Source organism: Calypte anna, chromosome 19, assembly GCF_003957555.1.
Source record: "Calypte anna isolate BGI_N300 chromosome 19, bCalAnn1_v1.p, whole genome shotgun sequence".
NCBI lineage: Eukaryota > Metazoa > Chordata > Aves > Apodiformes > Trochilidae > Calypte > Calypte anna.
The window spans coordinates 4,135,867-4,161,289 of NC_044264.1; the positions used below are offsets into that span (position 1 = coordinate 4,135,867).

The 25,423-nt window shown below is 41.4% G+C and overlaps 1 protein-coding gene across 2 annotated transcripts; it reads left to right on the plus strand.

The window, feature by feature from the left end:
• The first annotated feature begins 217 nt into the window (after positions 1–217).
• On the plus strand, positions 218–25,269 carry PITPNA (phosphatidylinositol transfer protein alpha). Of its 2 annotated transcripts, none has more exons than XM_030462426.1 (12): positions 218–443; positions 5,625–5,655; positions 11,127–11,272; positions 11,863–11,954; positions 15,369–15,376; positions 16,271–16,345; positions 16,696–16,779; positions 18,099–18,176; positions 18,789–18,899; positions 20,100–20,222; positions 20,921–20,991; positions 22,484–25,269. In XM_030462426.1, exons 1-11 carry the CDS (start codon positions 424–426, stop codon positions 20,966–20,968), a joined length of 816 nt encoding a protein of 271 aa, XP_030318286.1. In that variant the 5' UTR covers positions 218–423; the 3' UTR covers positions 20,969–20,991; positions 22,484–25,269. The 2 variants fall into 2 exon arrangements, with proteins under 2 accessions (XP_030318286.1, XP_030318287.1); XM_030462427.1 differs by having other exon boundaries at positions 296–443; positions 20,921–21,002.
• The last annotated feature ends 154 nt before the right edge of the window (positions 25,270–25,423 follow it).

Here is a 25,423-nt window from a genome sequence, read left to right on the forward strand (position 1 = left end):
GGGGAGCGCTGAGGGTTGGGGTCTGAGGGAAAGGTTTAGGATCTGAGGGAAGGGTTTGGAGATCTGAGGGGAGGGTCTGGGGTCTGAGGGCAGGGTTTGGGGATGGCGGGAAAGACTTCCGCCCCCTCACCCCGCTAGCCGCCGCTTCCCACTCACCCCCTCCCTCCCTGTTCCCCCTCCCGTTTTTCCAGGCGCGGCGCGCTCCGCTGTGAGGTCAGGACGCCTCTGCGTGACGCCGTGACGCAGCGGTTGCCGCAGAAACGCCCCGCCCCTCCTCCCGCCGCCCCGATTCCCCCTTTCCCCCCCCCCCTTTCCCCCCTCCCGCCCCGTCCCGGTGCGGCGCGGTCCATCGGAGCGGCCCGCAAGGCTCCTGTCACCTTCAGCGGGGCCGGCCCGGGCGGGAGGCGCGCGGACGGCGCCGCCATGGTGCTCATCAAGGAATAGTGAGTGTGTGGGGAGGTTCCCCCTTCCCTCCTACCCTTCATCCCTCTGGTTTTACCCTCCGGTCACCCCCCTCCCCTCCGTCCTCTCGGGCTTGGCGCCGAGACTAGCCGCGGGGACCGGGCCGGCCCTGCCGTGCTTCGCCCTGCACTGCGGTGGGGGTCGGGCGGCGGAGAGGGAGGGGAGAGCGCTGGGTGAGGGCCGCGGAGCCGGTGGGGGCGGGAGTGAAGGTCACGGCGGCTGCGGGCCGGGGGCGTCCCGGGAGCTGCCGGCGGCCAGCGGCAGCCTCTGCCTGAGAAGCGGCGAGCACCCGTTTTCCCCCCCCCCCCCGCCCTTTCCCCTCCTCCTCTGCGCACAGCCGCTGCGGCTCTCCGGTGCTCGGCGAGGCGGCTCGGGGAGTCCTGCGGCGGGCGGCCCGGTCCGTGATTCCCCCGGTCCAGCTCTGGACTCTGTATGGGTTGAGGCGGGGGGGGTTGTTCCCGGTGGTCCGGGGAGGGCACTGACGGCTCCAAGGGCCTTGCCTGGGTCGGGAGCTGGGCTGGCCCCGGCCGGGAGCCGCGGGGTCACTGCACAGCGGTTACTGTGGAGGGCAGTGGCATCTTCTCCTTCTCCTTGTGACAGGGATAAGCGACAAGCCTGGGGTTTATTGCCCTCCTCTAGGTGTGTAATTTCTACCTAGGGTCTCCAGCAAGAATCGATGTGCCAGAAGTAAGCTAGTTCCAAAATATTTGTGTGTGTGTGTATAGCTCACCTTGGGAGTTCTTTGCTGTCCCTGACATTGCTGCGGTTGTTCTTCCCCATGATGGGGAAGGAGGAGTGAAAAACGGGCTGGGTGATTTGTGGTGAGTGTGTGTCTAACTATTAGTCACTTGCTGTAGTCTGTAGTGCAGCTGCTCTGTGCTGGCCAACACGATCTGCTCTTTTGGACCAGTGCTCCTTGGCCAGGTGTCTTGAGGCTCTGCATGCTACTGCACATATTTCTTTTCGTTAAATTAATGCTTTCTGAAATTGTGTTCTATCATTTTAAACTTCTTTTGACTGATGGAAAAGGCTTTTTTTTTTTTTCTTCCCCCTTTGTTGAAGATAGCCGGGATCTCAATGGTAAAGTGGGTTTTCAGGTCTCCTAGACACATCTACCTACACGACAGTGTCCTCCTTACGGTAGTTACTTTGCCAGATCATGGATTGTGGTGTGGATTTAAGCATTAAAACTATGGTGAGGGTTGTATTGTCCATTGTAGCTGTCTTTAATATTGATTGACTGTTTTGGTTTTTATTCCCCAATCCTTAAAAACTTGCTCCTTTTATCCAGCAATAGGGGTGTAGAAATTAAGAGCAGCCCTAGAGCTGAGTGTCTAACACTGTAGTGTTAAACTGGTTAGCAGACAGAAACCTGGGCCTAAGGGTTTAGTTTCAGGTGAATGAAAAGATAATTAACTTGTTTTTCTGTGACATCTGCTTCGCCGGTATTTTCCTATTAATTTAGTTGGTTAATGGATTTTTTTTCTCTTGCAGCACCTGTCTGGTTTATTTCTGTTCACATTCATGTATCTTTTCTGTGCTTCTGCTTACAGTCTCTTGCCCTGTACTGCAGTAAAGCTCACTTGCCTGTGAGCTTGGCTGCCTACACGGCATCTTGTAAAGATGGGAACATAAGTACTCTGAATTTCCAGATTTCTGAGAGTATGAAAAGCTCATTTTGTGAGCATCACTGCTAAAAGTCATTTGACTTGTTGTTATCACTTACCTCACCAAATCAACGTATTTACTGGTCTTTCACACTACCTGTTCCAGAAACAAAATGTGAAGTGGAAACATTGACTAAAGGTTAAAAGACCAGAATTATTAAATTTTTACAGTTTTCCATTTCTATTTTCAGAAGAGTCACCAAACCTTTCAAGTCTCGTAGTTAGCTACAGTGTCCAGTTTATTTTCATCTGTTCTTTGTGTCTTTAAGACACAAGTGGCTCTGAGGACTGTCAAGGTTGCTGCTGTACTTTAGAAATTAGCGTTTATTTTTGACTTTTTGGGATTCCCAGTTAGCTCTAATAGTTGCACATCCTGAGTTGTGTCACTGGATTTGTTCTCGTATAATTCTTCCTTGATGTTGTATGTGAAAATTGCCCTTTTTACATGCTATTTGACATTGGTTTTGTTTTTTTTACCAAATCTCATGTTCCAGGAAATAAGTTGTATAGAAACTGCGTGTTTTGGTGTTACCTGACTTGTACATTTGAAGTATCTTGCTATAATTGTTTTATTAGTTCTGGTTGCCCCAGCACTGCTTACAGGGACCTTTCTGCCTGCCTAGTGCAGGTGGTAAAAATACGTGAGCTGTAACTGCATGTCACCTGAGCAGATTCTTCCATCCCTGTGACCCCTTGGCACACCCTCCCTATTAAATCAAATTGGTATTATTATGTGCTCTATTGGTATTATAGGAGATGTTACAGAAATAGAAGCAGTAGAACAAAAATCTGATGTCATATCTTTTATTGTCAGGCAATCTAGCATCAACTTTTCTGTATAGTTTCTTGGACTGATGGTTGTGCAGTGATAGGTTTAACACTTTCAGTTGATGTCCTATCGGTCTTTGACTTATCTTTCATTTCTACCTACCTCTGCTGCAGCTAAGCTGCCTGGGTTTTGTTCCTGTGTTTGATTCTTTTTTTTTATTTTTTTCTTTTTTTTTTTTTTTTTTTGGTTGCAGGGTTTGTAAATGCTGGTTGATGCTTGCTATTTTGATTTAACTGCATTGGAAGACCTTGAGGAGAATGGGAGTGTAGAGGCTCACTTCCCTTTCCTGTGAAGTGATGACAATGACACTGACCTTCTCTACAGCTGTACTTCCCTGTGCTGTCAGTAAAGACAGATTTTAGTCTAGGAGGGATTTAAAACATTCTTGATAATTTTCAGGCTTTTGATACAGCCGGCAGCCACATCATATGATTTCTTATAAGTTGATCAAGTTCTGTCTCAAAGTTAGGAGTCCTTGTTCCTGTTTTTGCTCTTACAAAGCTTTTCCTCTGGATCCTCTTGAGCTGTCTTCCTGCCCTCCTTCTTTATCACTTGACTACCTATAAATGTCATCCCCTGCATTCTTTGCTTTCTTGGCTAAATGAATTGTAAACTTTAACTTCTCGGTTCATGAACACTGGACCCTAAGGTAATATTCAGATCTAGTGTCTTCCAGTTGTCTAAATTTCATTAGCTTACATAAATCTTTTTATGCCAGGTTTTCTAAAGAAAAGTATTTGGCCTCTATTCCAAAGCCATTCTTATTGTTTCTTGGTCGTTTGCCTCTTCTTACCATCCTGTCCCTCTTCATTCTTACTGCAGTTTTAGCCAGCTAACTAACCTAATGTTGTGCGTGATGGCATGGTCTACCAGTGGAAATCCATTTTCTGGTTTTTGTTCTCCCTTATGTAAGGATTACCATACTGAATTGGACCAACAGTCCTCTTCCATCTTGCCTTCTAGCAGATATTTTTAGGAAACAATGTATACATGTACAGTTGTTAAGTATATGCTAACAGTAAGTGGCATAGGGACTTCCACAAATTGATCAAATCCCACTCTGCTTACAGTTCTTGTTTTTGGCAAGGAATCCCATAACAAGTATGTCTGATGTTAAGAAGTACACTTCATTTGCCTTAAACCTGTTGCATAATGGTTTTTATTCTATGGTGAGTTGTTCTTTTGTAAGACATGGTCATTGTTCTTTCTCCATTCAGTTTTTCACACCATTAATGACTCTCTAGTGCTCTATGTTAACCCTTCAGCTGTTTTTTCCTCCAAGCTGAAAAGCCTGCTGTAACTACTTTCCTCTCACACAGAAGCTTTTTCTCATCTCTGATCATCTTTTTGTCTTGCTTCTCATGTTCATGTATCTTCTTTCAGATGAGTTGACCAGAACTATATGCAATATTCAAGATGTTGATGCATGAGAGATGTGTTGTAACTTTGTGTGTGTGTAGGTACAGTGTTCTGATTTCTGGTGGTGTGTTTACTTTTGAAATGCTGCTGAGCTGATGTTTCCAGGTGCTTTTCCATAATGACACCAAGATACCTGTTGCACTACCTAATCTAGGGCTCATTAACCCCACGTCTTTGGGGAAGACAAGTGCCTATTGTGCATTATTTTGATTTTATTGACACCAAACTTCTCTGCAGTTCTTTGTAGCAAGCATAAAGACTTGCTGTCACAAGTAATCTTGCATAATCTCTAAACTTTTGCCCCTCTTGCAGTTTGTCCTGTGGTATCTTATTGGTAATATTATTCTAGCATTGAATAAAATTTCAATTTTCACCAATATTGCTTTTTAAAATCAGTTTATTAGCAGAGGACTTTTTTCCTGATCCCATTATACCCTAATTTCTCTGTATAATATATCCTATTCACTAGCTGTATCCATTTCATGTTTGTAACTTGCTTTGGTTTCTTGTTTCAACATCCTTACTGAAAGCAGAGGTCAAGTACAAATCTAGTTTAGAAGATGTACATAATATTTTTAAAGGTCTTAACACACCTGCATTTTTATTAGCCTTAAATTTAGTTTTATTCTTGTCTTTTTGAAAGAAAAAAAAAAAATCTCAGTGTGATGTGGCAGTTCTTGCTCTGTAGTCAGTTGATTCTAAGAGGCATTCACGAGACCACAATGTGAAAAAAAGTGACTTGTATAGAAAGGGCACCACTTTCCTTCACAGGCAGCTCTGAGAAAGCTTTCCATATCATTCTCTGTTTAGGGTTATTTCCTACTGAATGGGGCAAATAAACAAATATTGTAGTGTCTTGTGGCTATGGCAGAGCTCTGCAGAACTGTCGAAGCGTGAAGCAACACTGCAACTTGATGAGAAATAAAATGTGACTGTTGAAGGGATGTAGTGAGAAGAAACATGCAGCTGTTTTGATGCTGTGTAGATTTGTAGGTTGGTAAGATACTACAAGTAAGGGTCTTTGAGAACTGCACAGTTTTAGTGTAGGATTGCAATTACACTATCTCATGTCTTAATTCTCTATGAGGCTATTGGATAAACAGTCTTGGGACTAAGGAAGAAGTGCTGGGGATGCTAGCACCAGGTGGGTGCTGGAATACTGGGAGGAGAGGAAAGCTGTGGAGACATTGTGAATTTTGCAGCTGCAAGGATATTTTTTAACTTTGTATTTCTGTGTTCCCTTTCAGCCGTGTTATCCTGCCTGTGTCTGTGGAGGAGGTAAGTCCTTTTCTTGTTGCTTCCTTTTTTTAAGACTGTAAATAAACTTGTGATCAAAGCAGTTTGTATGAACAAAATCTGGAAAATACATGAGAAGGATCCTTTCTTCAGGACCTTTGTGTGCTGTGACTCATTCGCTATGATTTTGACCACATAATTGAATTTCTTTAAGCCTGAGGGAGCTGATGCTCTATAAAGTACTTTTAGATGTGTTGATCACAAATCTTAACTTCTCAGTCTGTTCTAACATGCTATTTCCTTTTGATTAACACCATTGGTCTCCCTTCTTTCCATAAAGATGAAGCTTTAGTACAAATTTAAATTACTGTTTAAACTTTTTTGCTGGAACTCTTGTTTTAAACAAAGAGCAACCGTTTCTTCTGATTTGTGACACTGAGATAGCAAAAGAAAGATTGTGTATGATTTTCTTAGCACTCTTTCAGACCTGTCTTCTCTAGCTTTTGCAGAAAGAAAACTTTTTTTGTTTTAAATATAGTTTGTAATTTTGACTCCCATTTGTCTGGAGACAGTAATTTTGATTTCCAAAGTGGCCATGCAGTAGTTATACAAAGTCTGTCGCTGGTTCTCTGCTATTTTCTCTGGGAGCTGTTGTTTACCTTTCCTTCCTCCCTCTGCACTGAGCAGCACTCTGGAACAGAATCTCACCATATAAACATTTTCAGTATTTTAATGTTCATACTAGCAAGGTAGGTAAGGAATTTAAATAATGGGGTGTATAGTATTTCTTTAGTAAATATCTTCTTCTGGGTGTATTTTTTTTCCTTGTGATCTTTGGCTGTAAGCCTTCAGTTTGTGATCTCCGATTGAGGGCTTGTCCTAACTCTTAGGGAGAGCTGTGGTAACTGCACTCTTGTTCATTTTTCTTTCCTCTGAATATAGCAGCTACTGTGGCAGAGCCAGTGGTGAGCCAGATCATGGCAGCACTGTTTTAAGCATATCTCTTCTATAAGTCTCTACTCTGACAGAGCACAGTTTAGGACTCAGTGTAGTGTATCCCTGCAGCCAGGAGTCATGGTACTAAAAGAGAAGTAATGTCTGAACTGAGTTTCTTGTTCCTGTGGATCAGTCTGCTGTGACAGGCATCATGTACTGATGGAAAGTAGACCTCTGATCAGGGGGTGATTTTATGTCGACGTACTATGCTAATGAGACTGTTAATGCCAAAAGTCTGTCAGCTGCTTACTCCTTACCTGTAAATTACACACGTGCTGCAGGAATCTGTTTCCAGCAGCTTTAACAGAAGTCTCACTAAAGTGCTGGACTAAGGATGTTTGGCTCTTCTATTTTGCCTGAGTGCTACTTGTGTGGGGAAGTCCTTAACAAAGAAAAGACTGGCATGGTAAGCTTTAGGAAGTAAGCAAGGGATGCAAACTTTCAAGTTAGAGAAAATTAGGGGTTAAGTGGCAAGGTAGCCTAGAGTTCAATAAAAAGAAAGACCATAGTAAAATAGCAGGAGTCCTGCCCCATAGTGATGTGCTTCCTACACCACTTGTGTAAAGAGAAAGTCAAAGAATCAGTATACAGATAGTTTCTTGGAGGGGGTTAGACTGGATGGAACCCAGCACAGGCTTTTTCTGAGTTCTCTGATACTAGGATTAACCTTCATCCAGTTAAAGTGAGTCCCTCACTCTGCTCTTTTCCCTCCCTGGCTGGCTGTTCAGTGCCAGGCATATTTGAGCCTTGTGTCTATGCTGCCTGCATGGAAAATTGAGTTTTCAGGCTCTTTCCTTGTCTGAGGGTGCCCTGGGGTCATCTGCTTCAGAAGATGTATTCCTCTCCTCTGGATCAGAGGAATTTGAGAGAGTTGAATATTGAAACTCTGTGAAGAGCAAATAAACATGGTTAGAAGAGAAAGAACACAAATACCAGAGACAACACCTTATGTAGTTGGATTGTGAATAGACTATCAACTTGATAAAACTTTATTTCTCCCCAGATTTGTGTGTTGTCACTAAGCCCCCTGAATGATGCCCCTTTTCAACGTGGTTCTCATCTGGTAGCCCAGTTTTCAGGAACCAGTTCCCTAAGCAGAAACAGTTGTCAAGTTTGCTTAGCTCTGCATGTGTACTTAAGTGATGTGGTAGTCTTAAAGGTATGCCTCTGAGGAAAGGTTATTTCCAGTATTTACTCAAAGGATGACTACTGCTTTAGTTTGTGTATTGCTTCATCCCCCTTCCTGTGTGGAAGGATGCTGACACATCTGTGCATCACTTGGTTACCACACTGCTGTCTGTAATACTTTCAAGGTTTTCCTTGGGCACAAAACTCTTAAATAAGGCTCTGGAGACTTGTGGCTCTTGACTGTGATTGCCCATTAAGCATGTCTGGCTAGCAAAAGGTTTTGTGGTTTCATTTTAATATGGGGAATTTTTGCTTGAAAGACTTAAGAGTTCACATCTTCAGCATATAAACTGCTGCCAAAAGTCTGATGTCAATGCTTAAGATAGAACATGAAGTTAGTTATGATTTGAGGCACTGTAGTAGGCCTGAGGGAGTCTTCTGTGTCCTTCTGCAATATGCCAGGGAGTTTCTTTTCAGCCCTCTCCCCCCCTAGCAAGTGGAGCTTAATCAAGAGTAAGGAATTAAAAAGAAAGCCAGTAATCAGGAAGGCATTGGGGAGATGTGAGCTGATGAATAAGGAGATCAGTGCTGGATAGTTAGCCAAGTAGCTGCTAAGATGGAAAGAAAACAGTGGATGAGAAGCCCTGGCCATGACTAAAATTTGAAGGCTGGGATGTAGGAGTTAGACTGTAGCAGACTGCCTGGTACTTGGAAACTCTGCCAAAATGTGGTTCTGCTCAAGTTCAGGCCACAGGCAGCACTCCTGTGTTGTTTTATACATTACTGGACTGCAGGTAACAAAAAGAAAAAAACATTGCTACATCTTAGATACTAAACTTTACTGTTGTACTTTGACCAACCTCAGGTTGCACAGTTCCAACTTGGATAGCATGGACTTGAGTGGTTGTGTGGGTGTTTTGCCAGCTGCTACTTGGAAATGCTGGTATGGATTAGAGCTGTGTGTACACATTCTGTGCTGCCTCTTTGTGCCTATCACATGGGAAGGACCTTGCCAAGCACTAAAGACTCATATTTAGTAATTGTGTTCAAAGCTGTTTTCAGGAGAATAACTGTTATTGAAGATGGCTATTGAGATCAGGCCCTCTGAAAGAAATCTGGTGTAATGAGAATATGCTGTTAGCTCTATGAGAGGTGTTGTGGCACGGATCAAGGAGAACTTCCTGCAGAAGAAGTTTTTGGGAGCTCTCAGGTCTGCACAAATGGTCTACCTGACACTTGGGACTTCATGTTAGCTTTTGCAGGCAGATGCTGTGGGATTTTTTCATTGGGACAGTTTTATTTGGGCCTTTTCCTCTTTTATCAATGCGATTAAAAGATCAGAAATAACAGGGAAGATTAAATGGTGAAGATGCCAAACCAAAGGGCTTATCCTCTTAGTGTCTGCACTTTGACCCACGTATTTAAAAGGGAGAAGGAATGAATGAGAGACTGTTAGTAAGAGGAATTAGTTTATAACCTCAGAGACCTGTCCTGAGAGGTGCTGCAAAGCAGTTGAAGTTATTCAGTCCTTCTCTCTAATGCTATAGTTGTGAAACTTGTAAGTTCTTTGTGAGTGCCCTTCTGGTTCTTACTCAACTAAATCAGCTTGCTTCTAGGATTTCACAACTCTCATGTTTTGCTCCTCTGGAAAGAGACAAATATTCTGTTTTGTGTGCGTCCCCAGTAGGGGGTCATAAAGAAAGCAGTTTGGTGTGTGAAATGTCAGAGGGCAGAGAGCTGTATTGCAACCCAAAATCCAGACTGAAACCCAATCTGCTGGTTGCAGTTGCAGGAACTCTCCAGCCAAGTGGGGGGTCCTTGTAGAATTTGGGCTAGTACCTTCTGCAGAGAACAAGCAGAGCCATTGCTCTTAGCTCAGAAGTGGTCCATAGGTTGCTTTCTTACAGGTTACTTCTGCTGGATGGCTTTGTTTTGTTTAGTTTTCAGGTGTAGTCTTAACAGGTAATGAGGCTTACTTAATATGCCTACATATTGTACTTGAGACTGTGTAGAGCACTTGTTTAAATCCCTCTGCCCTCCCCCTGATTAACTGACACTGGAACATACAGCCTTATTACCTTGGCTTACCATCTACTACTTTTTCAATAGGAATGAACATTTTCTTAGTCTTTGTTAGCAGCAGATGGTACAAAAATACCATAGAGCTTATGTACTGGTTTTATTTTGGATGCTCTGACAAAAAAATAGAGCCACTATAGAAATCTTCCTTCAGTGCTGAAGGTGTACCAGCCCAGTGAAGTATTTCTGGGTTGGCAGCTCTGAACAGTATTTTGCTTTTCAGCCTGGGTTACAATGTAGGGAGTGGTAAGTGATTTTGTAGTCCAGATTTTGACACACAGCCCTGTTCTGAGGAAAAGGAAGAAGGCCTAAACAAACAGTGTTCCAGTGCTTTGTATATATGCTTTGGAGTTTTGGGCGGGGGTTGATGTTAATTTTTTTTTAATTATTGTTGTTAATCATTGCACTTCTGTTGCCTAATGCTTTATAGATTACCCTTTCAGACTGCATTTCTGTACTGCCTTTGGCAACAGTCACTGTATTGCTCATTTGCTGTTCTGAAGACTTAATGCTGTTAAGTTTTAACACTTCCTTTTGACTTAGTGCTTTAGTCCTCAAACCTTGTCTTCTTATCTAACTTCACCTCAAAGAGGCATCTCTGAATTGTCTTCATTTGGTTCTTTTGAGCTCCACATCTCCTTTTTTAGCTACCAGAGGCAAGAGTGTATTAGTATTTACATCTTCTGCAGAGAAGAATGTTCTGTTTCCTTCATTCTTGCTCTCCTCTGCTCTTCACTGTGAAACATTTGGGCATATTTTCTTATGAAAGATTGTGTAGCATGAAGTAGTTTGAGTGTAGTCATTTTGTCAAAAGAACTTCATGTGAAGTTCTTTGGGATTCTTCTGAATAAAGTACTGTATGCTTATTAGTTTAGGACTGGCAGTGCTTTGTTCTTCATTTGACTTGGAACAGTTGGGACACCTGTGTGCCAAAAAGATTGAAAAACAATGGATTTTGCTACTGTATGATTCTATGGATGCCTGAGATCTCCTGTGTTTATAAAGATTCTCCTGATGCTCCTTCAGTATGTTTTACTTTTTCCTCAATTTGTGTTGGTTTAGAGCTTGAAATTTCCATGTTAAAGGTAACTATTGTAAGGGCTAAAGGTAACTGGCAATGCTTTTCTCCTAACTACCACTCCAGCTTTCTATATCAGAATGAAATTTAACAGGCTGCCTTTCTGGGCACACTAGTGGATGTCCTTTCCTCTGCCTTCTCTCCAGATAATAAATTCATCCTTTGCTGCTTCTGGTAAAGTTATTACTTCTGCTAAATTATAGCAATAACAATAATGTGTCTTTAACCTTAGTACCAAGTAGGACAGCTGTATTCTGTGGCAGAAGCCAGCAAAAATGAAACTGGTGGAGGTGAAGGAGTGGAAGTCCTGGTGAACGAGCCCTACGAAAGAGATGGAGAGCGAGGGCAGTACACACACAAGATCTACCACTTACAGAGGTATGTGAAACATTTTGTCCCCAGATTCAGGCAAGATGAACTGTAGGAAGATGCAATAGGGTTGCAGCACCTGTGTATCTCATGGATTATGTAAAGGAGGCTGAAAGATGGGGAAGTTAGACAGGAGTGTCACAGTGGCTGGCACATGGTTCAGATGGAAGTGGGCACCATGGTTACACCTATCCACTCCTGTAAGTGTGGCTGTTGTCCCAAGAAAATCTGGGTCTGAGCTTTTCAAAGCAAATATGATCCTGTTAGCCAGTATTTTGATACTTGAATTTGTCCAAAACACAAAATGCCAGCTAGATTTCAACCTGCTTCAGCCTCCTTTTTTTTTTTTTCCCTTTTTTTTTTTTTCTTTCCTTTCATGATGCAAAGAAGGTTTAGATGAACCTTCCAATTCAGCAGTCTCTGGAAAACATTAGACTGGGAATGGGGAGAACCCTACCAATTCCACCAGTGTGCACATGTGCAGGACTCTAATGTCTGCATTTCAGGGGATATTCTGCCTGTCTCAAAATGTCTGGGCTGTAGCTCTCATTACATGTAGTTTTTATCAATGTTTTCTTTACTATTTCCAAATTCTGCAGCAAGGTGCCAACATTTGTGAGAATGCTGGCCCCTGAAGGAGCTCTGAACATACATGAAAAAGCATGGAATGCCTATCCCTACTGCAGAACTGGTGAGTGCCTGGGGAAGGACTGTGGATTGCTGGCTTTTTGTTTTCTTGGGGATAGGGTGGAAGAGGATAATGCAGGATGCACACAGTTGGAAGGGAGGTTATTCCAGCCAGCTCTTACCTTAGATTTCTGTTCTCTGAGCATTTTTTGTGGTAGAAAAAGCAAAATACAGTGCTGTGGAGTTAAAAGAAATGCCCTTGTCTGATGTGCTGCTAATGAGTCACTGTAGAGAACAGACCAAGAAACAGATATTAGTCCTACTAAAGAAACAGGTATATTAACATCTGAAATGAATATATGAGGGACAATTTTATGTAGTCAAGTACAGCACTGCCTGGTGGGGAAAAAAATGGAAAATGTAAGGAAGAAGGGTAGATCTTCGTTGCCTCTTGCCTAATGTGGTTTTATGGTCACAACAGTGCTATGTGGTTGATATTTGCTCCATTGCAGGACCCAAGGTTAGTGAGGGTTGAACAGGTAATGCTATTGTTGCTTCTGGGCTGGGGGCTTGACACAGATACCCAAATCCCATCCAATAAGCATAAAGTGAATCCATCTGTAAAGTCTGGGGTAAGGCTCTGGAAGCTGTGCAAAGTGGTGAAATCATGTCAAACTCATTTTCTACAGGAGTGTTTAGTATCTTATTTACTCAAGTTATCAGCCACAATGTTTAGCCAGCACTGTTTTTCTGGTCTTTGATGCTGTAGGAATTGCAAACTTGTCTTTGCCTCCAAACTTATGTAGTATTTTTGGCCCTGGTTTGTGCTGTTTGTATCTTTGAAGGATACACTTTCTACTATTTGGTAACAGTACAGTTGCTATGGGCACTGTAAACTTCAGAATTCCAACTGTTTCTGAAACTCAATATAGAAAAATTGTTTTCAACAATTTACTTAAGATATTGTAAATGAAGTGCTTTTAAAAGAAGGAAAAAGCTTTGCTGTGAGGGAGGATGAAGTCACCTCAGTAAGTGAAATTACCTGCAGCAGTATAGTGGACTAAATATTTCAAATACAAAATTCAGATGCTATCATCATCAACTGCAGACTAAGTTTTTAATATGTTAATTGACTCAAGATACTAGTACAAAGTTATTTACAACCAATCTTACTCATTTTTATGCAGTTTTCTTTCTGCATATTCCTTAAATTGGCTAGAAAATGTCTAGTTTATTTCCATGTTTAAAAGGAAACAGTTCTTTCATTAATTCTTTAAATTGTGGAAACAGATCTGACTAAGTTGACTCCAGCAGGTTTTGTTAGACACAATACCTAGCTATATCCTCTTCCTCTTCTCCACCAGTTTCTAAAACAATATCTGAGTTAGCTTGTTTTGTCACTCTTAGCTGCTGATCCTTCAGTTACACAATGCTAACATTTATGTGGAAAAAATGTGATGCTAAAATCAGAAGACTCTCCAACACAGTTGAAGAAATTTCAGATTTTGGTATGCTAGAAATGATAACACAACAAAAAAAAATCCTCAACTATAATAAACACCAGTATAATATGAGATGGAAAGGGCTTTGTTGTGGGGGTTGGAGCAGAAGGCAGTTTGTATGTGGAGGCTGACAAATCTGTTTAGAGAATCTGCCAGCCTGATGAATATCAAGAAAAGCTCAGAAAAGTTGCTGAAACCTTCACTTGCTGGTACTGGGCAGGAGGGAAGAACCCATGTGCCTGGTGTAGGCTGCCTTGTGCATTATCATTTTACTTTAGGACACGCTTGGATATTTTGGTCAGATGTGAGAAGACTTGGATGGCCTCATGTGCATCTTTGTGCAAACAAAAAATCCCATGCTGGCTTTTAGTCCTCTCACTAGAGCTTGAAACTTAAAAGCCAACTTAAGGTTGAGGGAATTTAAGTGCCTAGCTTATAACTTCTTGCAATTCTGCACATGTTTTTGCTGTTATATGTTGTTGTACTTCAAAGGGAAGCCTGACTTTGCTCCTTTGAGAACATGACCTGTAAAGGAGATTGCTGTTGTATGCATTTACAACTTCTAAGTAAAAATTAAGTGAGGATTGTCTCAGTTAAAACTGTGGTCTGGTGCCAAGGAGAGCTGTATTCTTGGTTCTGCAGCCTGTCTTAAATATTAATGTTGCTTAAACGTTTTTAGAAAAGCAATTTGATGTGTGTTCCACTCTTCTGGGTGTTAGCATGAGGTGCCTTTGGCCAAATGTCAAGAAACTGAGAAGTTATAACTGGAGCTGAGATGTGTAGGAGTCAGTGCTGTAGTGCCTCAAGTGTAGGCTGTAATTTGTAGCAAGCTGAGCATCCAAGTTTTAATGGACATTTCTAAATAGATTAATTTGTTTGCATTACAAATGAGGAGTCTTCCCCACAGAGAAGAAATTAGAAAGGTAAAAGAAACCTGTTTTAAGGCAGGTGCATAGTCATGGGAAGGTTCTGGTTTATAATTACTGCTGGTTTTTTTCACTGTTTTGTGTGGACTGTCAGGAAAAAAAACTTTGCAGAAATAATGAAATGTTCTTTAAGATTAAATTAATCTCTTTATAAATTAGCCTCAGCTCTGCTTGCCTGTAGTCTCCCTCCACCCCAACATGTCCATTTAAATAATTACCCTTCTGTAAATTACTGTAAAAAGCAATTTTGAAGTTGTTAGGGGTTTACAGCAGTCCAAGGCCCAGCAGTAGGCAATTGAAGTAGCTGGATGTGCATGATGGGTGATAAGGGATGGTGCTGTCTTACAGGATGCTGGGTTGGAAACTCCTCAATGGTAATAATACCTTTAAAATAAAATTGTTTCTTAACAAAGCCCTCACAGTAAACTTCAGAGCAAACAAGCAAAATTTAACTCTAGTTTCAGACATCCTTATTCTTGAGATAGAATTGCTAAGGTGCTCTGATGGTTCAGGTAAAACAGATGCTGACTGTTACAGGATCTTTAATTGCTTTTCTGTGTTGAATAATTGAACCTTACTATCCAGGGAGTTTAGTTACCATGAGCAGCAGAGATGCAGAGGGTCTGGTTACTGCATGCAGGAGCGATGAGGTCTGCACTGGCCTGAAATCCAGCATGTGTTTGGTTCAGAACTATGGAGAGGTTTCTTATCTGCAAGCTGAGAAAGGATTGGTAAAATGCTGTCAGCCAAGCATCCTTATTCCATCTTCTCATCCAGCTGGCTGGAGTCCAGAGAGCAGAAGTGGCAGTACATAATTAATTGCTGCTCCTCTGGGTTTCTCCAAGTCTGAGAATTTCCAGAGGAGAAGGGGATGAAGTTAGCTGGTTTTTTGACTTCTAGGATTTTTTCTCAGTAATAGCAGAAGCCCCCTGGGAAGCTGCAATTGTCCCTGTTTTGCTGGTAGGGGGAGGAGGGTGATGGTTGCTGTATATTCCTTTTTCACTAAATTACTATATCTCTTTCTTTTCATGTGTTGATATCTTGGACCAGTTATTACAGTAAGTATTGATTTTACTGATGATCTACTGATGGAAGCATGTGTAACACCTGAAATGAAGCATGTAACAACTCTTCAGCTCCACCTTAAGTCACTTTAGCTTTTGTCATAGTAAGATGATATAGAATAACCACTCTTACCAGCTGTGGCATATCCACAAACACTTCATAACTAGTCAGAGAGATGGAGCTTGACTGCAGCAGTGCTCCACTTTACTCATGAGAATGTACCATTGCCTAGTAAACTGATGAAAAAAAGTTAGCTTATACCCCTATGTCCCTTTGGGTAATCTGTCTTCTGAATTTGATATTTCCTTTTTACATGCTTGTGCTTTTGTTGCTAGTCCCTTGAGGGAGGATAGGGTTACCTTTAGAAGTCCTTTTCTACTGACAGTAATAATGAGAAATGGAAAGTTTTTTGCTTACTTGGCAGAACTGTGTTTCTTGTCCCTTCCCTTTCCAGTGTAAAAAGCTCTCAACATGTCAGTTTAATATTATTCCTTTGAAGAGTAGCATCCAAATATGTACTCAGTGCTAGATCAGTAATCTTTGAAAAGACAGCTTCTGCCTAGTTATGTTACCCCTTCTAAACTCTAACTGTGGTGGCAGATACTGTTCTTTAATGAACAAGCTATCTATAAACTCCAAGTGTTTCACTAAAACACCTGAATATTTTTTTCTCAGTGAACAGCTCAAGGTTTATTTGATCTTGTATATTTAGTGATTAAGCAATTTTTCTAAAAGCCATGATGTATTTACAGATAATCCTGAAGTTCCCTAAGTCAGACTGCAATAAAGTGATAATTCTTTGAGTTGACTTTCCTACTGCTTATCTAGCTATTAAGAAGACAATTTATGTCTCCAAAGAATAACAAGAAGCTTTATTTTGGTGACAGAATGAGTATATGAAGGATGACTTCCTGATCAAAATTGAAACCTGGCATAAATCAGATCTTGGAACACAAGAGAATGTAAGTACTTGAGTTGTGTGTTTTATTCATCTCTTTAATGTCACAATGCTGCTTTCTGTGCTAAAGAATGGCTGTGTGAAGCTGTCTGTTCACTGTGTTCCTGGATTTGAAGTGCTTGTCACACTAGCAAGGCAGAGAATCCTTCCCATTTGCTTTTCATATATGCTGAATAAAATTACCCCCAAACACTTGTTCTGTGTGAACATTTTGTTTCTTTAGAAGATCTCACGTTGTGTGCTCACCATGGTGTGCATGTGGAAGGGAAATGCTGGGTGTCTCCATTTTTTTCCTTACAATCAGAAGTGTTCTGTAGTTGGGTCAGTTACATTAGTCTTGTGCTTTCACTGCAGGTTCATAAACTGGAGCCAGATGTATGGAAGAATGTAGAAGCTGTTTATATAGACATTGCTGATCGGAGTCAAGTGCTTCCCAAGGTATGGTGGGTGGTTAGGAGCTCTCTAGTATGTGTGGCCTTGTGCTGAGAGAGCAGTAATGTACAAACTGTATTCCCAGAGATCTTCACAGTTCACAGGACAAATAAGAGGATGGAGAGAGAAGGAAAGGCATTCCTTAGAGTGTTAAGGCAAGCTAGAGGAAGACCTCGGTAAAAAGCTGTATCACAACAGAGCATAAAGCTTGTTGCTTAGCCTTACAGTGTAGATATGTAGTTCTACAGTGCTGCCTGTAATTCTTGAATAGCAGGAAATGGCACTGCCCTTTCCATACAGGAGCTTTATTTAAACTGCCTCCTTTTTGAAACTGACCCATAGCTTCATGAGTGTATCTTGAAATCTTGTAGCTAATACTTTGTTCCAAGAATAACTACAGTTGCTGTAAGAAACTAAAGGATATTTCTGTACTGTACTGTAAAAAAACCCCAGCCCCCAACTAAATAAAACTGCAGTGAGGCTCAAATTTTGCCACTTAGTATTTCTGGTACCATTCAATTACCTGTTATCAAACTTGGCCTTGGGTATTAAATTGGAACTTACTTGGCTTTACTTTTCAGTAAAGATGAACTGTTAGAATGTGACTGGTATCTGATTCTGATAGGATAGACAAGTACTGAGCTGTATCTGCAAATACAAAGTACTCTGAATTAAATGCTGCCAGAGGGCAAGGAGAATTAACCTGGAGCAGAAGACTCGCGAAGAAAATGCTACCAATTGATTGCTTTTGGCACTAAACTGATGGTGATTTGAGTTTGTCTGCATGGTAATTGAACTGGGGGTAGGAGTAGAGTGCACACATCAGTCTAAATCCAAGATGCAGGAGGGACATAATAGGGGACCTCTTTCTTTTTGGTGGTATTGTGAGTTTGACTGTACTTGTCTTCTTATGTGCAATATGTGAGAATCCTGCTGATACAGTACTGTGAAAAATACTAGAGACATCTCCAGAGAGCAGTGTTGTTTCCTGCAGCAGCAGTGTTTAGCTCCCAAAGAATGAGTGGTTACAGGAAACCTATCCTGAGGGTTTACAGATCTTCTGATGGTCTTACCCTAAAGGAATCCCTATAAAGGTTGTATCAGGTAGTTACCACTTCTTCACGTAGGTCTAAGACACAGCACAGGGGGGAGAAATACATTTCCTTGAAGAGTGGCTGAACTAATGTTGAAGTCTGAAAACATGAGCTCTTAAAAGGCAGTTAGAGGTTAGTCTTTGCCCAGCAGAAAAATAAATCCTTTGTGACAGTAAGCAACTGGGTAACAGTAAGATAATTTGTAGTTGATTTTATGTGTCTCTCCAATAGGATTACAAGGCAGAAGAAGATCCAGCAAAATTTAAATCTGTCAAGACTGGACGTGGACCTCTGGGTCCCAACTGGAAGGTGAGTATTGCATGAGATCAGGAACTGTATCAGCTGGCATGACTGAGGTGTAGGTACCTGGGTCTTGGAGACAAAGGTACCTATTGTCTGGTGTCCATTTCAGGAGGTCACCCAAGATAATGCAGGGATGAAATAGCCATGAGCTGCTGTGTTTAACCTTTAACTTAAATACTTTGAATCAAGACTCTGGAAGTGAAAATGTAATACCAGTCCTTAAGAGGGACCCTGAATGGGATCTGGGGAGCTACTGGTGTGCAAGTCTCATCTCTAACAGGCAAACGTAGTAGAAGCTGTGGTTGATATGATCACTTGAGAAAAAGTCCACCTTACAAACCTTGTAGTTTTCTTTAAGGCTTGATGTGGATGACTGAGATGATATAATCTATTTCTAAAATGCTTTAGATAGGGACTTTGTCAAAAGACTTGGGAGGAAATAAAGTAGCTGTGGCATAACAGATACCGAAAGACATAAATTTAATGGAAGAAAAAGTGGAGAACAGAGGAAATGTTTGTGAGGAATTGTGGAAAGACTTCACAGTTATAACTAAAGGAGCTGCTTCCTAGGAGACATTTGACCTGAGTCCTGATGTGAATAATTTTGTGTCTTTGCAGAAGGAGTTGGGAAAACAGACAGATTGTCCATACATGTGTGCTTACAAACTGGTAACAGTCAAGTTCAAGTGGTGGGGTCTGCAAAATAAAGTTGAGAACTTCATACAGAAGGTAAGTGGGGTCACTGATGGGGAGAGATGAGCAAATAAGACATGTTTCATTTTTCATCTACCTTAGAACCTCAGTTTCTTCTATTAGTGTATCCTGCCTGGAGATAGTAACTTGAAATCCAGTCATGTCACCTCAGGCAATACAGTCAAGGCCTCTGCCTCAGAGTTCATAAGCCATGGGCTGCAGCAGGATGCCAGACCTCAGAATCAGTATGTGCAATTTTGCTGGCAATATGTTCATAAAATGCCTGTGACTTCAGAGCATGGGGGCTTCTCAGTGAATAATGTTGATAAACTGTAGTGCTGCTTCTGCAGAAGTAATTCTTTGGTGAGATAATCTCAAGAGAACCTGAGGGAGGAATAACCATTCTGCTACAGGATTTTAAATATCTGTAGCAAAAGCAAAGCAGTGTCCTGAATCCCTTTCTCTTTATGTGCATTTCTCCTGCTGCTCATTTGAGCCAAAGTAGTTGCCTTCTTTTGATGAGAGCAAGTTATCAGATGTGAAACCATAATTGGTAAAACTGAAGTGTCCTTCCTTAATGAGAATTTTCCAAGATGCATTGTATGACCCTGTGTAATACAATGATTTTGTCTAGCTTATCTCCTATAAAATGGAAATAAATTGTTCCTAACTTTTAGTAGCTTGTGCACATTAGTTACCCCTGCTGTAAGGTTTTCAACTGTGGGAAACAAGTTTAGGCTTTTTTCTAGGTCACTGCAAAAGAAAAGAACAAGACAGGTGCATGTCAACCCTTTACACTTGATAATGTCCAGTTTTTAGCAAGACAAGGATTATTGAGAAAAATACTTCTATTCTGGTTTTCCTTTTTTCTGCACCTTCAGGCTAAGTATTGTGCTCTAAGTCAACCCAACCTGGAGCACTTTATTCAGTCAGAGTAGTACTGTCAAATCAAAGGAAATTACTAAAGCATTCACTAATTCTTCCAATGCACTGTGCAGGCTGCTGTCTAGGCTTGACAAAAAAAAATGCATTTCTCTGGGGATTTAAGGTTCTAGATATTCTGTTAAATGAATAAAAATTATCTAGCTTAAATTTCCAATTGTGGCAGCTATATGGAAAGGTGGGTGAGGGAGCTAAGTGTACACATCTCTGAAAATTGTTGTGATTGAATTAGATCCATATTAATTGCCTTATGAGTAAGCTCACTTGTGTGCTCTGCTCCTCCTCCTGCTGCAGCAAGAAAAACGTCTCTTCACAAACTTCCATCGGCAGCTCTTCTGCTGGCTTGACAAGTGGGTTGATCTGACTATGGAGGACATTCGTAGGATGGAGGAGGAGACCAAGAGACAGCTGGATGAGGTCAGTGGAAAAGCAGGGCAGGTGTGGGTTGTGTGAGAAACTGTTTGTATCCAGTACAGTAGAGAGAGGAAAGACTGCTGCATTGTCAGAGCGTAGTGTGTATTGTCTTCCTGCTATTTAGGTCATGCTGCTTGTGGTTTGAGTAATTGGCTCTGACTGTGTTGTGCTGGCATCTCCTTCTAATCATTATGGACTCGTGTCTGTTGTTGAGCCAGTGAATGTATTGAACCACAGGTAATGAGGGGATGAGTGGCAGTGATTCCTTTACAGCTTTAATGTTTTTTATTAGGTTTTACCCCAAGCTGAACAATTATTTTTGTCCTCTTTAGTTTCAAAAAAACAGTTCAGTAAAGAGTTTTTAGCTCTAAGTATTAAAAGCAGGTAGTTGAGATATGTAACAGGGTTTTTACAGTGAGAAACACAGATTTGGTAATAATGAGTACATTGTTCAGTGATTTCTCCTGCACTTCTTCTCTTTGTTCATGCCTCATTATAGTTTCATGTACAATTTGCACTTTGGGTAGTGGTGCCAGATCCCTGCAGCTTAACCAAAAATGGTGCCTGCATGTTCACAATATTCACAAAAAACTATTTGAGATGCTTAGATAGAATCAGTGTTTCTCATAAAGGAGGCAGCACTCCATAATGATAAATGCTGAGGTGAGAATCAGTATTGAATATCATTTTTTCTCTTTCAGATGAGAGAAAAAGATCCAGTGAAAGGAATGTCAGCTGCAGATGAATAACACGACTCCTTCCTTGTGGCACTGTAAGTATCAAGTGAGTTTGACAGAAGTCTTTTTGCCTTTTGCTCTGTTAGGTGGAAAAATACATTTGGTTATTGTACTATGATCCTGTTCATTGTTTCTAGCAGGCAAGTCTGTGGTATTGTTTTTATAGTGAACCTGTTTCACTGACTGGTTGGTGAGTTCACTGTCTTGTTTCAGAACTATTTTAAAGAAATGTTAGAGTGAAAAGTGTAAGAAAAAAGTGTTAGAACATTTTGTAGACTTCTACTATTCTTATTTCTATAATGCATGAGTTTATCTTCCCAAAGGGAAGATAAAAGGGGAATAAAGATGAGAAACTTAAAGTTGGAAACTTAAAAAAAATGGAAACAGATTGACTGGAACAGGGGAAAGGCAGTAACATATGGAATAAAGAAGAAAAATACAGATTTATACAAATATATATACAACATGATCTGGATGCTGGCAGGGATGGGAGCCTGAGGGCCCCCTGGGGCAGGGCCGACTCAGGAGGGGTTCCAAGGCTCTTCCTTCACCTGATGGATGTGGATTCAGGGAATTGCAGGGAAGCAGCAGACAATCAAGGAGCAGGGTCCCAGTCTGCCTGAGGTTGATGAAGTATGGGCAGGGAATGGGGGGGAATAGACCCCTCTGAGTTCTGTCCCTCTTAGAGTCTGAAAGCCCTCCTGCTTTAGTTCCTTATACTCAAGCTGTGACACCATTCTAACTGCAAGGGAGGGATTATCACACTGGAAATCATACATGAATTTGCTTTTGTTGTCCAAATCCCTAGGCTGTGTTCTAGACAGCACAGTGAGTGACAACGTATAAGCAGTACTGAGAATTTTGAACCTTATTCTGTTAGATTGTGTAACCAGCCTGGGGCTTGGTTTTGGTAGATTTTTCTTGGATGCTGTACAAAAATGTGTTATGGTATTAGGGAAGTAAGAAGGTGAGGAGAGAGAAGAGATTGAGTATTTATATAAAGAAATCCAATTTACTAGCTATAACTTTTCCAGGACAGTAAAACTCCCATACTAGCAGACCTTTGAAAGAATGGGATGAGGCAAAATCACAGATGTATCAAGAACTGACTGTTATCTCTGTTACAATAACAAAGTTCAAGTGGGGAACACAGGGTGAAGGAGTTTCTGAAGAGGTGTCTTCTAATAGATGTATTTTAGTCTTTTAATGCAACTTAAAGCTTTTTAATTTCCTCTTCATTCATATTTACTCTAGTTCTTAAATAAAGGAGTTGATGGTCTTCTCGACTATATTGTAGCCTCTAGACTGGTTAGGTTGTTTAAATTGCAATTTCTGTCATTTTTAGGCTATGTTGGAAATTCTGCCCTGGATTAGTGCTGAAACGTAGTGATGCAGTGGTGCTGTTGCCATCAGTCGCACTGGTGACAATGTATCTCCCAAAGTGAAGGTTTAGTCTTAAGCCACTTTTGGGATATTGCTCTTCCAAAGCAATTCTAAAAATGTTTTCCCTTTGTCTCTTTATTTTAGTTCACAAGACAGTCATCAGGAAGGCCCAGGTAATCCATACTCTGGACAGACGGACCATCTCTGGATCACGCCTTTCTCTATCCAGTCAGCAGGCGTTTTAAATCTCCCATAGCTAATTCTAGATGCCCCTTAATATTATGAGCAAATAGACCTCTGGTACTAAGCACTCCAATGTTAGCACGTGTATGAAGGAGGTAGCTCCTTGGAGACGTGTGACTTAGAGTTTGCTGTATTTACGACTCCTCCCTGTTTTGTTTTTTTTTTTCATTGTGTTCAGACCAATTTCCATGTGGCCCTGTTTGATTTCCAAGTGTCATTTTTAGCTGAAATAGTCTTGTGATGTGGTGACTTAGATATTTTTTTTATTTTATTTTATTTTATTTTTTTTCCAAGTGGGATAAACTGCCACCTTTGTTCCTGCCCAGTCCTTCACCATTCCTTGAATGTCTGTTTGGAGAGGGGAAACTGTCAATGTTCTAGAGTGCAAAACTATTCCACAAAATGCTATGCTCTGACCCTTGCTCCCAGGGTAAGAAATTTAATGGCATGTAATCTGAATACATAATCAAGAGTAGCCAGATATAGTTCTTGGTCTGTGATAAATTGTGATACATGGCTTCTGCACGGCATTACTTTGTTCTGTCTTAGCACACATGAATTAAAAGACTGCACAGAAGCTGCATTCAGTGTCACCATGCTAGGACCTTCAGCACAAAACTCTTGAGTTTCAGTTCAGTGGTATGTGGTCCCTTTGGCCCATATAGCTATGTTGTCCTTCAGCTGTGTGTGTCAGTCTAACACAATCATTACAAAAAGTTGCCTGACATATATTGCAACTTCCTGGTTCATTGTTTACTAAGACTTCCCATAACTTACAAAGCTAGAATTATTTTGACTAATAATAATGTGATTCTTCTTGAATAAATTGGGATGTAGCAAAAGGTGGCATACAATGAAGTCTTGGTACCTGATACACATCCAGGTGCCTAGGTTAGTGGTTCTTATCAGCAATAATATTCTTCCCATTGCAAGACTGACTAAAACATCTCCTTTCATGCTGTAAAAAAGCAACTTATAAGGACTTGCAGTTGTTTTCTAAGATACCTGTCAGTTATTACACAAAGGATACTGTTACACAGTGTAAAGAGCTCTAGTTATTTAATGAACTCAAATACTTACTCTAACTGAACTTACGTTGGTATCAGCTTTAGACAATCAAATAAGCAGAAAAAAATCAAAGAAATGCTATATTAAATACATATAAGAAGTAAAAAAAAAAATCTTTTGCTTATGTCTAAGGCCCAATGTTTGATTTTTTTTTTTTTTTCCTAGTAGGCATATCTTTATTTACTACTTCTGTGTTTGGCAGCACTAAAATGAAATATACCAACTGCTAAACACAGTTGTGGGTGTATCACCACTTTTGAGGAGTCTTTTTGACATTCTGTAATACATCCAACTCCTTCAGCCCTTGACATTCCTGCAAGCAGGAGCTCCGGAAATGAGCTCCTTCCCCGTGGAACAAGTGTGTGCTGAGATCTGAACTGTTTTCAGTGCAAGGGAAGATGAGGCATGCTCTGGAGGGGAGAGAATGGCATTTGGTTTCTGGGGAGGGGGCAGTTTATCCCTTTATTTTTAGTTTATTTTGCCTTACTCATGTCTAAGTGCAATAAGCTCTGAATTATACCAGTAACTCTGGCAGGCTCCTCTCAGTGACCTCAGACAGTTTTGCAGGGTGGGAGTGGGGTTTGAGGGATTTTTAGCATTCTCACCAGGCAGAAGTAAAACAAATTTACTGTAAAATAGGTTATTAAACTGCATTTTAATCTGCGAGGCTATTTGGGACCAGGATGTTTCATGGCATCTTCTGTAGCTGTTCAAGAAGTATTCTAGGAGTGTAGGCCCCACTTACTGTTCATTTAGTTTAAAGTATTTTTAACTGAGAATTTATGCACTGACTTCATGTTCATGTTTGTTGGTTGCGTTTTGAGGGATTCTTACACTTGAGGACAACCTAAGAATACACGTAGCACACTTGTTCTTTCAATTTGTTTTTATCCAAGAGGCTTTCTGATAACACTAATCGCTATGGAAGCAGATTGTAACATTCCACCATGCAATCCTTCTTTGATCCTCTGGTTTCAGAGTAAGAGCTTTTACACAAAGCTTTCCTGATTAGTGGAAAAACTGGGGGGGGAAAATGCAGGAACCTCCAACCTGAATATTTCCCTACCCTGTCTCCCTACCATTTACTTTCTTTCCTTCCAATTTAGTCCAAAGTGAAAGCATCCCTCAGCCTTGGGACAGTCAAATCCTATGCAGACCTTTTGGTCTCAATGCTTGGTTCCTGCTAGTGAGCGTAGCAAAGATCACCCGGTGTTTCTATGCTCTGTGTTGAGAACCCCTCAACCTGCTGGCTCCCGGGGAGGGGGCTACAGCCGGGCTGTTTGTCTGTTCTAGGGCGATGGTTGTGCTGTGACCCTCTCCCCCGTCGATGCTGGGGGGTCCTGAGGCAGGTTCCTCACCACAGCCTGGTCTGTGGTTGGGCTGCTTGCCTCTGCTCCCCCCACCTCCCCTGCCTTGCACCTCTCTGGGTTCATCCCCACTGGGCCTCCCCGATACGTTCTGATGGGTTCATCGTGCTCTTTCCTTTGGCAACACACACTTTGTGGAATGGGTTAGATTATCTCGTTGTTTCTTTAAATGTGAGTTTGTGCCTTTTTTGTCTCCTAATCTTCCAATACAGGCATATTGGAAACGGAATCTAATAAAAATACTAGACAGAGCTTCATGCCTCCGCCTCCTTTGTGGTGGGTGCTGGGGTTGGGGCCTCCCCTACAATCGCCCCTTTTTGGGTAAAAATTCCCTCGACCGCCGCCGTTCCTCCCGCCCGCCAGGCGGCGCTCTCGCCCGCCTCCCCGCCCACGTGCCCGCCCTCCC